Consider the following 15,673-nt stretch of genomic DNA (forward strand, 5'->3'; position numbering starts at 1 on the left):
GGAATAAATGTATATGTGTGGCCTTTTTCCCCCGCAAATGTTCTGTCAACAACACATTCATTTATCTATTAAGTTTTACAACACATTCAGGCAGTGTCAGCATTTTGAAATGTTAAAACCAGAAGAAACCTAAGTAGATCATTTATACAGTTCATAGATAACTGGCCCAATGTTACAGGCTGATTAAACAAAGCCAGGACGGAATCCAGGTGTCTGATACCCATCCGAGCATCTTCTCATTAACAAATAAAGTTGAAAAGAACCAGGAACCGAACAAAGTATTCTCTCATACAGAACAAAACAGGCACCATCTCATTGAAAGAAAGGAAGAAGGAAGGAGGGAGAGAGGAAGGAAGGGAGGAAAAAGAGAGAAAGAGAAAGGCCAAGGAGAATCAACCTAAATCAGGAAGGAGGGAAAGTGAAGAGCATGCTAGCACTGGAGAGGAAGGAAGGGAGGAAAAAGAGAGAAAGAGAAAGGCCAAGGAAAATCAACCTAAATCAGGAAGGAGGGAAAGTGAAGAGCATGCTAGCACTGCGGCAGGTGGCAGCCGCAGTGACGGAGACTGTGACAGCGGGACAGCGTAGACACTCCCGAATGGGAAGGCGATAGACCTCGTAGATGCAACAACTGGAAAAGAGAATAGAGACAAAACAGGGGAGCCCGAGGAGGTAACTTAAAGGTTGAAATGGAAAGGCAGAGAGCATTCTTCCTGTGCTCTAAGGGCCTGGATGGCCCAGTGGTAGCGCATCCTGCAGTGCAGGAGCCGCAGGAGACGTGGGTTCAATCCTTGGGTCAGGAAGATCCCCTGGAGGAGGACACAGCTACCCACTCCATGTCTCTTTTCTTGCCTGGAGAATCCCATGGACAGAGGAGCCTGGCAGGCTACAGTCCATAGGGTCGCGAAGAGTCAGACACAACTGAAGCGACCTAGCGCTCATGCAGAGGACAGGAACTCTACCTTTTTCATCTTTATTTCTACCTGCCCTGGTCCCACCTACCCCTAAATATCCATGGCTCTATCTGTTAATGGTAGCCACCCTTCTACGCTGTTGTGTGAGTCTGAGGACAGTGTAGTAATCTTGAATCTCTCCTGGGGTGACATTTTGACCCAAAATATGTAAGCTTGTGGTATAGGCCGTAGCTGTGGATGCATCTTCCATAGCCTTTCTTTCTACTCTGTCCACACCCCACACTCAAAATTCATTGCGAAACAAGGAAATCTTATCTCAGGCATGAAGTTTTCTAACAAACACATCTTCTCACTTCCTTTCTCCTTGATATATATTTAAAATGATCCCTTTTTCAAAAAGAATTTGGGGCACCTGAACAGAGGAGGGATTTTATATGCTGAACAGCTCAGCTTTACTGCAGATAATAACTCCACTGGGGACTTCCCTGGTGGTCCAGTAGCTAAGACTCTGTCCTCTCTGTGCAGGGGACCTGGGTTCAATACCTATTTGGGGAACTAGATCCCACGTGCCACAATTAAGACCCAGCACAACTGGGATGACCCAGAGGGATGGTACGGGGAGGGAGGTGGGAGAGGTGTTCAGGATGGGGAACATGTGTGTACCCGTGGCGGATTCATGTTGACATATGGCAAAACCAACATAATGTTATAAAGTAAAAAATAAATAAATAAAAATGCAAAAAAAGAAAAGACCCAGCACAGCCAAATAAACAAATAAACATTAAAAAATAAAACTCTGCTCATCCTCTTTGAAGGTATTTTTAATGTACAGGACATAACAGAGGACTTTCTGAGTAGTTATATGGGCTACATATTTCCACATATACTTAAAAACAACAATGTTTTGAGATCATAACAGCTATAAGAATACATAATATGTTGTTTCAGGCATAACCATTTTACTAAGAGTGCTTTGTAAATCCTAACAGCATTTATTTTCTCCATCAGTTTGCCTAGAGATACTAATCAGTGTCTTAAAAGTCTAAGTCCATTGTTTTCCAGGTTCCTCATCTCTGCTCTGTGTAACCTGCTACCAAAGCAGTCAGTGGATTTAGACACAGGCAAATAGAAGTGAAAAATGCATTGGTTTAGACCTTAACCTTGCGCACTTTCCATAGAAAACATACAAAGCCTCTTTGAACTTTGCAGTTGCCATTTAAGCTATAATCTGCTGTCAGCATAATTTGTCTGACAGCCAGGTAATTCTAGATCTGTGTACATCTCTCAAGGTTACTTTCCAATGAAAAAGCTGTGAAACTTCATTTCGCAGTTCCCATTTTTTCTAAGTTTCCATTTTTTCATACTGGGTAAACTGGACGTCTTTCAGGTGATCTACCCTTTCAGAGCAGTGGGTTCTGCCTCATTTTTATGTATTAAGATTTTGTTGTATTTAAAAATACATGTTTATTTTTTTCCTGGTGACACTCGAACTGTGATTTGAAATTTACAAGGCTCTAAAAGCAGTGGTTAAAAGATTTGCATATTAAATCCCCACCTGCCATGGACTAAATTCTTCCACCAAGATCCCAGATAAATTCTCTTTCTCAGAACCCCTTGTAGTACACTGTACATCAGTTCAGTTTAGTTCAGTCGCTCAGTTGTGTCCGACCATTTGCACGCCAGGCCTCCCTGTCCATCACCAACTCCCAGAGTTCACCCAAACTCACGTCCATTGAGTCGGTGATGCCATCCAGCCATCTCATCCTCTGTCGTCCCCTTCTTCTCCTGCCCCCAATCCCTCCCAGCATCAGGGTCTTTTCCAATGAGTCAACTCTTCTCATGAGGTGGCCAAAGTACTGGAGTTTCAGCTTTAGCATCAATCCTTCCAATGAATACCCAGGACTGATCTCCTTGCAGTCCAAGGGACTCTCAAGAGTCTTCTCCAACACCACAGTTCAAAAACATCAATTCTTCGGAGCTTAGCTTTCTTCACCATCCAACTCTCACATCCATACATGACCACTGGAAAAACCATAGCCTTGACTAGACGGACCTTTGTTGGAAAAGTAATGTCTCTGCTTTTCAATATGCTATCTAGGTTGGTCATAACTTTCCTTCCAAGGAGTAAGCGTGTTTTAATTTCATGGCTGCAATCACAATCTGCAGTGATTTTGGAGCCCAAAAAAACAAAGTCTGACACTGTTTCCACTGTTTCCCCATCTATTTCCCATGAAGGGATGGGACCAGATGCCATGATCTTCGTTTTCTGAATGTTGAGCTTTAAGCCAACTTTTTCACTCTGTACATACCACTTATCTAACCTGTGTTACCTTGCACTTTAGGTATTTATTTACTAATCACTCAGTTTATCTTAAATCCACTGAGGACAGGGACTTCATTTTAAACATCTCTTTATCATCCATCACAGTGATTTATTATAAAGTGTTCAATGAAAATATTTATATTCAAGAATATATTATTGGGTAATATATTCAATGTATTATTGAATATATTGAATAAATATATACATATATTGAAGAATATATTAAAATAGTAATGAAAATAGCATGTGACTTGAGTTTGTGAATGGAGGAGAACGCTCTGCCCCAGACAGTGATTATCTGTTATACTTGCCCAGAAATAGCTGCTTTAGAACCTGAGACCTGCTGTGTACCTTCCATGTAAGTGTCTCTAAGGGTTGGAGGCCAGAGGTCATCTATGTCCTCTCTTATAGACTGCAGCACTAGGGGTTGGGGAGGACGCAGAGTGAAGGCAAAAGTCAGGAGCAAAGCTGCAGCATGATTCTTCCCATCCCTTTCATAAAATAGATCATCAGCATCTATGTTGTGCTGGTACTGCCATCTTCCAGAAATTATTGTTTATTGTTTTTATTTTATGCATTTGACATAACAGTATACTCAACCACAGATGGTTACTAGCGTACCAGGTGTTTTTACTTTGTTAGATGGAGATTGTTACTTCCATTTAGTAGATGAGAAAATGGATGTCTAAGAGGAAGAAAGTTCCAAAGGACAGGTGGCTAGTTAAGTGGCAGAGCCCCAATGGGAACCTGCATGTTCTTGGTTCTTCATCCATCAGTGGCTCCTGTGACCCACAGTTGTTCACCCCAAATAATGTAAATGTCATCATGATTGAAAAGTGATGTTGTTGAGATATTCAGCATCTGAAGTTAGATAAAGGCTGAAATTGGGGGAAATATGACCCTAAGATATACCTAATTAATATTCTGTCAATTCTTGAGGACTTCCCTGGTGGTCCAGTGTTTTGGACTTTGCCTTCCAATGCAGGAGGTGCCAGTTCCATTCCTGATCAGGGAGCCAAGATCCCATGTGCCTCACAGCCAAAAAACCATAACAGAAAAAGCAAGCAATATTGTAGCAAATTCAATAAAGACTTTAAGAAACAGTTCACATCAAAGAAATCATTAACAAAAGAAATTATGTAACATGATTTCATTACAGCTCACTAACAACATAGTCCCCCATGTCTGGAAAGCTTGAGATTCTAATAGAGGGAATTCTAATACAGGGAATAGAAACTTTTTATTGCTAGCCTGAATATCAGCAGTGCTGACTTTAATGAATTAGCACATCTGGAGAGAGAGAAATAAAATGATACCCTCAGTTTAAGGGCAGGGTCATAGGGAGCAATTTTTTATGTGAAGAGCAGAATTTCAGGTAATTTCTGCCAGTTTACATATTGTTTACAAAATTTTAAGTATTTCTATGCCTGTCATGTCCCATTATAGAATGAATACCTAAATGAAGATATTGATGCTAGAGTTATTGAATATGAAGATAACCGGCCTCTCCTAGACATGTTTCTGCAGAAGCCAATGGGTTTACTGTCCCTCCTTGATGAAGAAAGTAGATTTCCCAAGGCCACAGACCAAACTCTTGTAGGTGAGTTTTAAATTCAGTACGTCTACATAGTTTTCATGTAATGCAGTCATGCGATTATGAATTTTTTTTAATTTTTAAAGTTACTCAGTAGAATATTGCTGTGACAAAGACTGGACATCTAACTTTAAAGAAGAGTCTTTTGATCTAATACCTGGACCAGTGAATGTTTATAATAGGGTGAAATAAATTTCCATGTTAAACTTCACCTTATATTATTGTAGAGCCCTCACCATAGGATTTTATGTTAGAAATGACCTTAGAGATCATCCAGCCCAAAATTAGAAATGGAAGGGCAGGGCAAAAGGACAGCTCTCAGAATGGAAAAGAGATAAATGGAAAAGAAAATAACCCCAAAGTTGTGGGGAAATCATTTCATACTAGTCACTTGATTTTGATGTTAAAATGTACCTTCCGTGACATGAAATAACAGAGATCTTGTGTTGGTAAAATTATTGTAGAACTTCCTTTATGATCCTATTGTGTTTCCTATGTAATCAGTAATAACCTATAGCTCCTCTTAGAGAAAAGAGAGACAAGATACCAAATGTCTAGGCTCATGGTTTCACATCCAGTTGTGTTTCACAAAGCTCTCTGGACAATCTCATGTACTTGGTTTTTTCTTTCGTCTGTTCTTAGAATGTGGTCTCTAGACCAGGGACATCAGCATCCCCCTTGGGAACTTGCTAGAAATGTTAATTCTGGGATCCCACTCCAAGACCTATTGAGTCAGAAGCTCTGGAGGTGGGACCCAGCAGTTTAACAAACCCTCCAGGTGATTCTGATGCTTGGCAAGGTTTGAGTACTGCTGCTGTGCAGTAGTGCCATTCCATTACTACAGTTGTAATTTCACCATTTCATTACTACAATTGTAATGGAATGGTGAAATTCATGATCTCGAGTTTTACCTTACCATTTATAATTATATTACAAATCTACATGCAGTAGCCATATAAAATTTTCCATTTTTTCACTGCACATTTTCCATTTTATGGTGAAAGAGAAGATTCTGTCAATCAGTATTTTTTGAGACATTCCAGCATGCTTAATCTTGGAGTTAAATTTTTTTCTACAGAAAAATTTGAAGGTAATCTGAAATCACAGTACTTCTGGAGACCTAAAAGAATGGAGCTTAGTTTTGGAATTCACCATTATGCAGGAAAGGTAAGAACTCTGAAGCACTATAACTGAGGTTCTCTTTAGTCTTTTGTTGAATAATAAAGCTATGGAAATTATGGCCCCAAATATTTACACATAGTTATAATGAGATAAAGAGTCCATCTTTCTGATCCTAAGATCTGGCTTGGGCTGCAATTGGCTGGCAGTTTTCCCTTCTTTTAATAACGGGGAACCTTTTGTATAAACTGCCTTCTTCAGACTTGAGATGCTTCTCTGTCCACTGCAGACTTTGTCTCTCCTCCTTCCCAACAAGAGAAGGTACCAGGCAGTCCAGATAACTGAGCTGATTAATTAGATAGGATTAGCTTATGAACTGGCATGCAGTTAGAGGAAGCAATGTTTATGCACTGATGGATACACTTTCCTATACCAGAGCAAACCTCAGATATGTTGTCCTGCGCCCAGAAGACGGCTTCTGTTCCTTCTATAGAGAATAACAGATCTTTCACTCACAATGACATTATAAATATTGGAGGACTAAGAAGATATTCAAATCAAGAAGGGGAATTCATAGAAATACATAAACAGAATAACGGCTAGAACCCTAAGAATTCTAGTCTAATAGAACTGTGTCAGTCAACATTCCAGACTTTTGTCATTGAAAGCAAAATCTACCTTAAATATTTTAGTTACAGCCTTTCTTATGATTTTCAGCACACGAGTTTATCAGTAAGTCTCATTTAAAACAATCATTAAGAATTTCCTATGATCATTTTATTCAGTTATTTTTAACTATATTAGTCTTCTGGGCTGCCATAACAAAAATACCTCTGGCTGGGTGTCCTAAACAATGGAAATTGTATTTCCTCACAGTTCTGGAGACTAGAAGTCCCAGATCAAGGGGCCAGCAGATCTGGTATCTTGTGAGGCCTCTCTTCCTGGTTTGCAGGTGGCTGCCTTCTCTCTCTGTTTTCAGATAGCCTTTCCTCTATGTACATGTAAGGAAGAGAAAGAGATCTCCTGTATATCTTCCTCTTATTATAAGAACCACCAGTCCTGTGGGCTTAGAGCATCACCCTTAAACCTCTTTTAACCCTCATTACCTTCTAAAGACCTTGTATCCAAATAGTCATATTGGGGGTTAGATTTGCAACATACCTAATTTTGGAGGGATGAAATTCACCCCATAAAAGCAACCACATTGAACCACCCTATTGAAATCTTGGGGTTACATTGATCTTTAAAAATCTTAAAATTATTTAGAAGTTCCAGAAACACAAAACACCCACAGTATATCTAGACCCCGCTGCTGTGGAGCAAATTCTGTAAAGGCCTTTTCACTGCAGGTAAATCAATTATCATAGAAATGAGAATACCTTTCTGGCCCCAATCCTCCAAATAGAGGTGGGAAACACACAACATTTCTGCTGTAATAAATGGGAGGAATCAACCCTTTTTGATCGTTTCCACCCAAATAAAATCAGTGAGGCACAAATTTGTCTCTGAAAAGAGTTAGTGTAAACCTGAAGAGGTTCACATTTCTAGCCAAGTTGTAATGGATTACCATTATAAATCTTTGTGTAGCTGCCACTCAGCACTGAGTAAGCTGACTCTATGTATCTATTAATGTGGGCTTCCCTAGTGGCTCAGATGGTAAAGAGTCCACCTGCAATGCAGGAGACCCGAGTTCAGTCCCTGGGTTGGGAAGATCCCCTGGAGAAGGGAATGGCAACCCACTCCAGTATTCTTGCCTGGAGAATCCCATGGACAGAGGAGCCTGGCAGCCTACAGTCCATGCAGTCACAAAGAGTCGGCCACGACTGAGTGACTAACACTTCAACACTTTCACATGTATCTATTGATAATGATAATGATGATGGTAGTGAGGACCAGGGTGATGACATTGATTGTGACAGTGTTGGTAATGTACTTTATCAACAGGTCATCTATAATGCAAGTGGGTTCTTAGCTAAAAATAGAGACACTCTTCCCACTGATATTGTGCTCCTTTTGAGGTCATCAGAAAACAGTGTAATTCGACAGCTAGTCAACCATCCTCTGACAAGAACAGGTAAGCTGAGGCAATATCCCTCCACGTTTTTGTGTGTGTGAGCTGGTTTTTAGTTTTGTAAAGAAGCTAGGTTTCCAGTAAAGTGTTCGAAGCACTCACCAGAAAGTTCGATGGTGTTCGAGCTTCTCATTAGAAGAGTACAGTCACCCTCAGAGAGCTTAGAATTATCTGGTGTGTCAGGAGTGGGCAGCATGGGATGATGCTTCGAGATTCCACAAGTTTAGCGAGTTCTGCCTTATTGATTAAAAAGTCACATGCCTTTGTTCCAACCAACTACATAATCTTTGCATTTGCTTTTAAGTGCAAAAACTGTAATTTGCTTTGCTTTTCTTTATTGGAGTTTAACATTATTTTCTGCACTTCATATTTTATAGTTTGAGTTATAGTTGAGATATAATTCAACTATAGTTTATAGTTGAGGCATAGCTGACATGGAATAAGCAGCACATACTTAGACAGTAAAATTTGATGAGGCCTTGACATACATAGACTCCTGTAAAACCATCACCACAGATAATAGTGAACAAGTTCATTATCCCCAAATGGTGTTTCCTCTTGAGTCTTTATTGTTCTTCATTCCAGTCCTTCATGCCCCTCTCCAATTGTTTCAGCATCATTTGTTAAAAAGAGTATTCTTTTCCCTAATGCATTGCTTGGGCATCCTTGGAGAGACAGAGAAGGAGAGAGAGTCTGTTTATTTCTGGGCTGTATTGTGTATCACTGATATTTGTCTGTCTTTATGCCAATAATACACTTCTCGATCGCTGTAGCTTTATTAAAAATTTTGAAATCAGGTAATATATGTCACCCAGCTTTGTTCTTCTTTTCCAGAGTTGTCCAGGTGTGATTACAATTCCTTTGCCTTTCCATGTAAATTTAAAATGAAATTTGTCAATTTCTAGCCAAAATGCTGGTGAAACTTTGATTGGGTTGCCCTGAAGCTATAGATTAGTTTGGGGATATCTGCTATCTTCATAATATTGAGTCCTCCAATCAGGGAGCACAATATGCTTATTTCTCAAGTCTTCCTTTATTTCTGTCAGCAACATTTTGTAGTTGTCAGTGTACAAGTCTTGCATGTTTTCTGTCAAATTATCTACTATTATATCACATTCTATGCTCTAATAAACGGTGCTTTTTAGTTCAAATTTTGTATGTTCCTAGTATATGGAAATCCAGTTGGTTTTTGTGTATTGATATTTTGCCCTGCAATGTTACTAAACTCATGTTAGAGTAGCTTTTTTTTGTAAATTCCATAGGTTTTCAACATAGATGGTGGTGTCATCTGGGACTAAAGTGTTTGCCCTTTCTTTTTCATTCTTTTTATGTGGTGTTTCTTCATATCGCCTGGTTGCACTGCCCAGAATCACAGATGCAATGATGAATACAAATGGTGACAGTGAACATTCTTGGCTTATTCCTGATCTTGGAGGAAGCTGTCAGATTTTCCCCATTAACTATGATATGTTAGCTATAGGTTTTTCATAAATGTCCTTAATCAGGAGGAAGTTGCTTTCTGTTTCTAGTTTGCGAAGTTTTTATCAAGCATGCATGTTTGAATTTTGTCAAATGCATTTTCTGCACGTACTGAGATGATTGTTTGTTTTTACTTTGTTTTGTTTTAAAATCTATAAAAATGGTGAGTTGCACGTATTGGGTTTTGAACATTATACTAACTTTAGGTCCTGGGAAAATCTTGACATGGTCATGATGCATTTGACTATGTATTGCCAGATTCAATTTGCTAACCTTTTGTTAAGAATTTTTGCATCTATGTTCATGGAGGATATTGGACTGTAGTTTTCTTATAATTTTTTTTTTTCTGATTTTGGAATCAGAGTAATGCTGGTCTCATAGAATGAATTGAGAAATAATGCTTCCTCTTCAATTTTCAGGAAAAATAGGGTGAATATTAGTGAGTCACTCAGTTGTGTCTGACTCTTTGCGACCCCATGGACTGTATAGGAATGGGACTGTATGGGAATTCTCCAGGCCAGCATACTGGAGTGGGTAGCCTTTCCCTTCTGCAGGGCATCTTCCCAACCCAGGAATCAAACCCTGGTCTCTCACATTGCAGGCAGATTCTTTACCATCTGAGCCACAAGGGAAGCCCAAGAATACTGGAATGGGTAGCCTATCCGTTCTCCAGCGGATCTTCCCAACCCAGGAATCAAACCGGGTCTCCTGCATTGCAGGCAGATGATTTACCAACTGAGCTATGAGGGAAGCCCCCAGGGTGAATATTATTTGTTTCTAAATGACTTTGTAAAATTCACCAGGGATGTCATCTGAACCCAAAGGGTTTTTGTGTGTATGTGCGTGACAAGGCTTTTAACTACAGATTCAACTCTTTGATAAATACAAAGCTATTCAAGATATTTTAATTTTGAATTAGCTTTAGAGTAGTTTTATCTTTTAAGAAAAATTTCTGTTTAATCTGTGCTGTCAAATTTATTGACATAAAGTTGATAATAATCTTTTATTGTCCTTTTGATATTTGTAGATCATGAGGTTATATCTGTTCTCTCATTCCTGATATAAATAACTTGTGTCCTCTCTCATTTTATTTTTGATAGATTTTCTAGAGATTTACCAATTTTATTGATATTCTTGAAGAACCAACTTATAGTTTCATTGATTTTACCTATTGAATTTTTCATTTTATTTTATTGATTTCTTTTTTTTTTTTTGCTTTTGTCTTATTGTTTTCTTCTTTTTCCTTTGGGGTTTATTTTGTCTTCTAATTTCTAATGTGAAAACTTAAGTCATTGATTTAAGAAAATTTCTTCTTTTTGAATATAGGGCTTTAAAAAAATTAATTTATTTATTTTAATTGGAGGCTAATTACAATATTGTAGTGGTTTTTGTGATACATTAACATGAATCAGCCATGGGTGTACGTGTGTCCCCCATCCTGAAACCCCCTCAAGTATAGATTTTTAAAAGCAATGAGTCTATCCTAATTAATGTGCTTTTCTCACTTTGTATATTCATCATGCTTCCAAGAAATCTGAGTCGGTGGTCATTTTTTCCCCAAGTAAATTTTTTTTTCCAAAACTTTCCCTGGTAATCGTAAACAGAAAAAAAAAACAAAAAACCCACTAAGCATAATTCCTGAAGCTGCCCCTCTGACAATGCTTGGTGACCGTCTCTGTCCACTCATCTGTGTCCAGAAGAGTCTCATTTCAAGAGGCACCTGTGCAGAGGCAGTTTCAGCCCAGCAGAAAAGCCATGCTTTCACCCCAGAGCTTTTCCTGAAGTGATGAGGGGAGGGGAATGAGACCAGAGCAGTGGCATGCCAGTCACAGCCCAGGCAGGGTTCCTTCCTGCACCCTTAGCTCAGAGCCAACCTTCTGCAGCCACCAAAAGACAAAAAAAAAAAAAAAAAAAAGTGAATGATTTGCCAAAACACAAAGCCTTTACTTATCGCCTAAAAGCACAAAAGAAAACTGTCTTCCTAAAGTGACACTGAATTCTGGAGACATTTCAGTCACTTCTCCTAGGATGATAAACTCATGGATTGTAGGTTGGTTGGTGTACTGTGCTTGGTGGGGGAGGTGGGAAGGGTGCACAAGGAGTGAAAAATAGCTAACATTTCCAGGCACCTACCTCACGCCAGACCTACTGTCATGCCGTGAAAATCCTGTCAGGTGGGCTTTATCATCCCCATTTTATGGACTCACACTGTGGCTCGGAGACCAAGTAAATAATCCACAATTTAAGAACTACAGCTGGTATGTAAACCCAGGTCTTCCTGGCTTCAAAGGACATAATATTTTCACTACACCACAAGTTTTTATAACCTCGATTGTGTACAGTTATACAGACCAGCACCAGGCACATATTTCTTAATGTTAGGTTGAAAATGTCCTTCGATCTCAACCATGTTTGATTTGCATATAATTACTTCATGTGAATTAATGATCCATATGATTTTTAAGGCCCATTGTAAAGCTGATGGTTGCATTAAGGAGAAGTTCAGGGAATTTCTCTAGCAGTCCAGTGGTTAAGACTTCGCCTCCCAAAGCAGGGGCTGCAGGTTTGATCCCTGATCGGGAAGCTAAGATCCCAGGTCCCTCGTGGCAAAGAAACCAAAATGTAAAATAGAAGCAATATTGTAACAAATTCAATAAAGACTTTCCACATCAAATAAAAAATCTTAAAAAAAGAAAATCTCAGCTGCTATTTAAAACACACACACAAAGAAGCAGATGGCTCCCGTTGTCCTAATCACCCCATATCTTATAGCAGGTAAAAGGAAATCTAACTCTTACCTCAACTTTTTCTGTTTTTTAAGCTGGAAGTTTTACTTTTTTTCTGAATTTAACACTAGTTATAGATTTTTGAGTAATATTACTTTATTTCTAAGTGTCTCAATGACTAGTTAACCAAGTATTCATATTGTGGGACCAGCAATTCTTATTTTAACTTTCAGGTGGAGGAAACCTTGTAGCCATTAAAGATTCTAAAAGGTGTATGAATTTTCTCTACATTCCCATAGGTAATCTGCCACATTCTCAAACTAAAAACATAATAAACTATCAAATGAGGACTTCAGAAAAATCAATCAACCTGACAAAGGTAAGAAAAGGTTTTTCACGGCAGTAAGTCTAAGAACCTAACCTCTTCATACAATGGCAGTATTTGTATGAGAAGGCTAAATAGCCTTTCCCTTCATTTTCTCTTTTTGATCTTTCTTTTCTACTTCAACAGATATTGTTATGTTCATATTACTGCTTGTCACTTAAATAATCATGCATTTCTGATATAGTCCAAACTCCTCTTTTATAGTTAGTTTAAATGTTACTCCAAGACCAACTAAATATGTATTAGCTAAAGTCAGAGAAATGCTGGGCTGGAAGAAGCACAAGTTGGAATCAAGATTGCTGGGAGAAATATCAATAGCCTCAGATATGCAGATGACACCACCCTTATGGCAGAAAGTGAAGAGGAACTAAAAAGCCTCTTGATGAAAGTGAAAGAGGAGAGTAAAAAAGTTGGCTTAAAGCTGAACATTCAGAAAACTAAGATCATGGCATCTGGTCCCGTCACTTCAGGGGAAATAGATAGGGAAACAGTGGAAACAGTGTCAGACTTTATTTTGGGGGGCTCCAAAATCACTGCAGATGGTGACTGCAGCCATAAAATTAAAAGATGCTTACTCCTTGGAAGGAAAGTTATGACCAACCTAGCATATTCAAAAGCAAAGACATTACTTTGCCAACAAAGGTCCATCTAGTCAAGGCTATGGTTTTTCCAGTGGTCATGTATGGATGTGAGAGTTGGACTGTGAAGAAAGCTGAGCTCCGAAGAATTGATGCTTTTGAACTGTGGTGTTGGAGAAAACTCTTAAGAGTCCCTTGGACTGCAAGGAGATCCAACCAGTCCATTCTAAAGGAGATCAGTCCTGGGTGTTCTTTGGAAGGACTGATGCTAAAGCTGAAACTCCAGTACTTTGGCCACCTCATGCGACCAGTTGACTCATTGGAAAGGACTCTGAAGCTGGGAGGGATTGAGGGTAGGAAGAGAAGGGAATGACAGAGGATGAGATGGCTGGATGGCATCACCAACTCGATGGACATGGGTTTGAGTGAACTCTGGGAGTTGGTAATGGACAGGGAGGCCTGGAGTGCTGCAGTTCATGGGGTTGAAAGGAGTTGAACACAACTGAGAGACTGAACTGAACTGAAAGTCAGAGATACTCACATCCCATGGAAAACTGATTAAAGTCCCAATGAGAATGACAAAACAATTACTTTAAAGTAAAAATTCAGCGTTTTGTCATTTTATGTTTGTGAAAGGGTAGACTAAGGAAGGTTCCACGTGCTCCCTGTAGATGGTAAAGTACAACAGATGCTGAAGCATCACTGTCTTTCTTGGTCTTAGGGTGAAACTGGAGAAGCCACTCGTCACGCCAGAGAGACGACCAACATGAAAACACAAACAGTTGCATCCTATTTTAGAGTAAGATGTGACATTATGATGTGTTGTGCTTAAGCATGTTATTTATTCTAAATGAGAGTTGCCGGTTAAAAGTAAGTAACAAATATCAGAATTCTATTAGCAAAGAAGAATTTTTGTTGTATTTCATTTACTATCTGTTAGATATAGGATATATTAGGTATTGTCAAAAACCTATGGATTGGTTTACTTTGGTATTTTATTGATAAAATTATTGTATACTAGATCAGTCTTAAGGGAGGTCCATAGCTTGGTTACAATTTTTCCATAGAATCAAGCACGTTTTCACTAAAATAAAGCCTAAAAAGGTTTATCATTCAATGATATGATATCCATCAATCTTTCTTCAAGCCCTGGATGATTTTAGGGTGGACAGACAGATGGAACAGGGTCAAGCATTCATCTCCATCAATACCCCCTTTTGCCGGGACGAGCTGAAAACCTCAAGAGAAAAACAGAACCAGTGTAGACATGGGGCAAAGAGCAGGGCCACCAGGGAAACACAGTAACGTGCCAAGGAAGTGATTCACTGTGACCTCAGCGTGGAATCAGGGTGACTTTTCTTCCTGGGACAAGATAGGAGATAGCAAAGTAAAGAAGCCCTTTGTTCTCTCTGTGTGCTGGAGAACCTACCCTGTCTTCATTACTGGTTCCTGGTCTTGTTTATATCTTCTGATGAAATGGTAATTAACCAGGCAATGAAAATGAATAAGATACCATCTAAAACTTAGAAAATATTGATTCCATGTAACATGGAGGGAGAGGAGGAAATTGGGTTAAATTTACTCTGTGTTCAGTGAGTAAATCCAGTTCTCAACAGAGTCATGAAATACTTTTTAAAAATAACTGGGTAGCTTTATTAAATATTTTTCAGGTCCTAAGCTTGTAGCAGACTGTGTGTGCTTAATCACCTTTGAGTATCACCTCATGCATTTATATGCTGAATGTCTCATTTGCTTCAGGTACATCCACCTTAGAGCAGGCTCCAGCACAGCTGAATGAGAGTATTTACAGCCAGATTATTTCTTTTGCTTTAAGTGAGTTATGCCAGACTATTACCATATCACTGTTGTTGACATTAAACACTGTGTGTATGTTAAACCATTCATTCATTCGTAAAGTTGTTTTGTACCTCAGGCTGCAGTGAAAATGGATATATTCCATATAGTATGTAATATATTTTAAGTATGTAACATCTGTATCTGTTCCACACAGTATGTAACATATTTTCAGTTATTTTTCATTCTGCAGAGAATGAGCATAATGTAGCACTCTGCCTTGGTCCGTAAGAAACTCCGATGCCAAAGTTTCAGGGAGCTCTTGCTCAGAATGCCAGCAGACACGTCCATCAAACTTGTATCTCTAGTGCCTGAAAGATGTGGGACTAAAGTGATCATGACTCACTTTAGAGAGTGAGTCACTTGCATTACTCACTTTCATTACAAAGAAATGTAATGAAAAGGCCCCCATAGTGTCAGAGCCCAGCTGTTTGAAGAAGCTCACAGTTGGGTCTCAGTGCCCATGAGGAGGCCATGCAAATCCAGTGCTTTGTCAGTTGCCCAGTTCTAGGATTTAGTTTGCACTGGCTTCATCACCCAGGCTTGAAATGTCCATCAGTAAGGGAGATTCAGCTAGCAACAACTGTCTCTGTCCATATATTCAACAGTTGTGATCCTGGTCTTTGACATACT

The 15,673-nt window shown here is 39.1% G+C and overlaps 1 protein-coding gene across 1 annotated transcript in view; it reads left to right on the plus strand.

Moving 5' to 3' along the window:
* Positions 1 to 15,673, plus strand: part of MYO3A (myosin IIIA) — a 157,301-nt gene that overhangs the window by 105,102 nt on the left and 36,526 nt on the right. Inside the window, exons 19-23 of the mRNA XM_052651153.1 lie at positions 4,681 to 4,834; positions 5,907 to 5,995; positions 7,892 to 8,021; positions 12,523 to 12,602; positions 13,908 to 13,985. Coding sequence (XP_052507113.1) covers positions 4,681 to 4,834; positions 5,907 to 5,995; positions 7,892 to 8,021; positions 12,523 to 12,602; positions 13,908 to 13,985 — 531 coding nt within the window. The remainder of the gene's footprint in view (positions 1 to 4,680; positions 4,835 to 5,906; positions 5,996 to 7,891; positions 8,022 to 12,522; positions 12,603 to 13,907; positions 13,986 to 15,673) is intronic.

The sequence above is a fragment of the Budorcas taxicolor genome, chromosome 13 (assembly GCF_023091745.1).
Source record: "Budorcas taxicolor isolate Tak-1 chromosome 13, Takin1.1, whole genome shotgun sequence".
Classification (NCBI taxonomy): Eukaryota; Metazoa; Chordata; class Mammalia; order Artiodactyla; family Bovidae; genus Budorcas; species Budorcas taxicolor.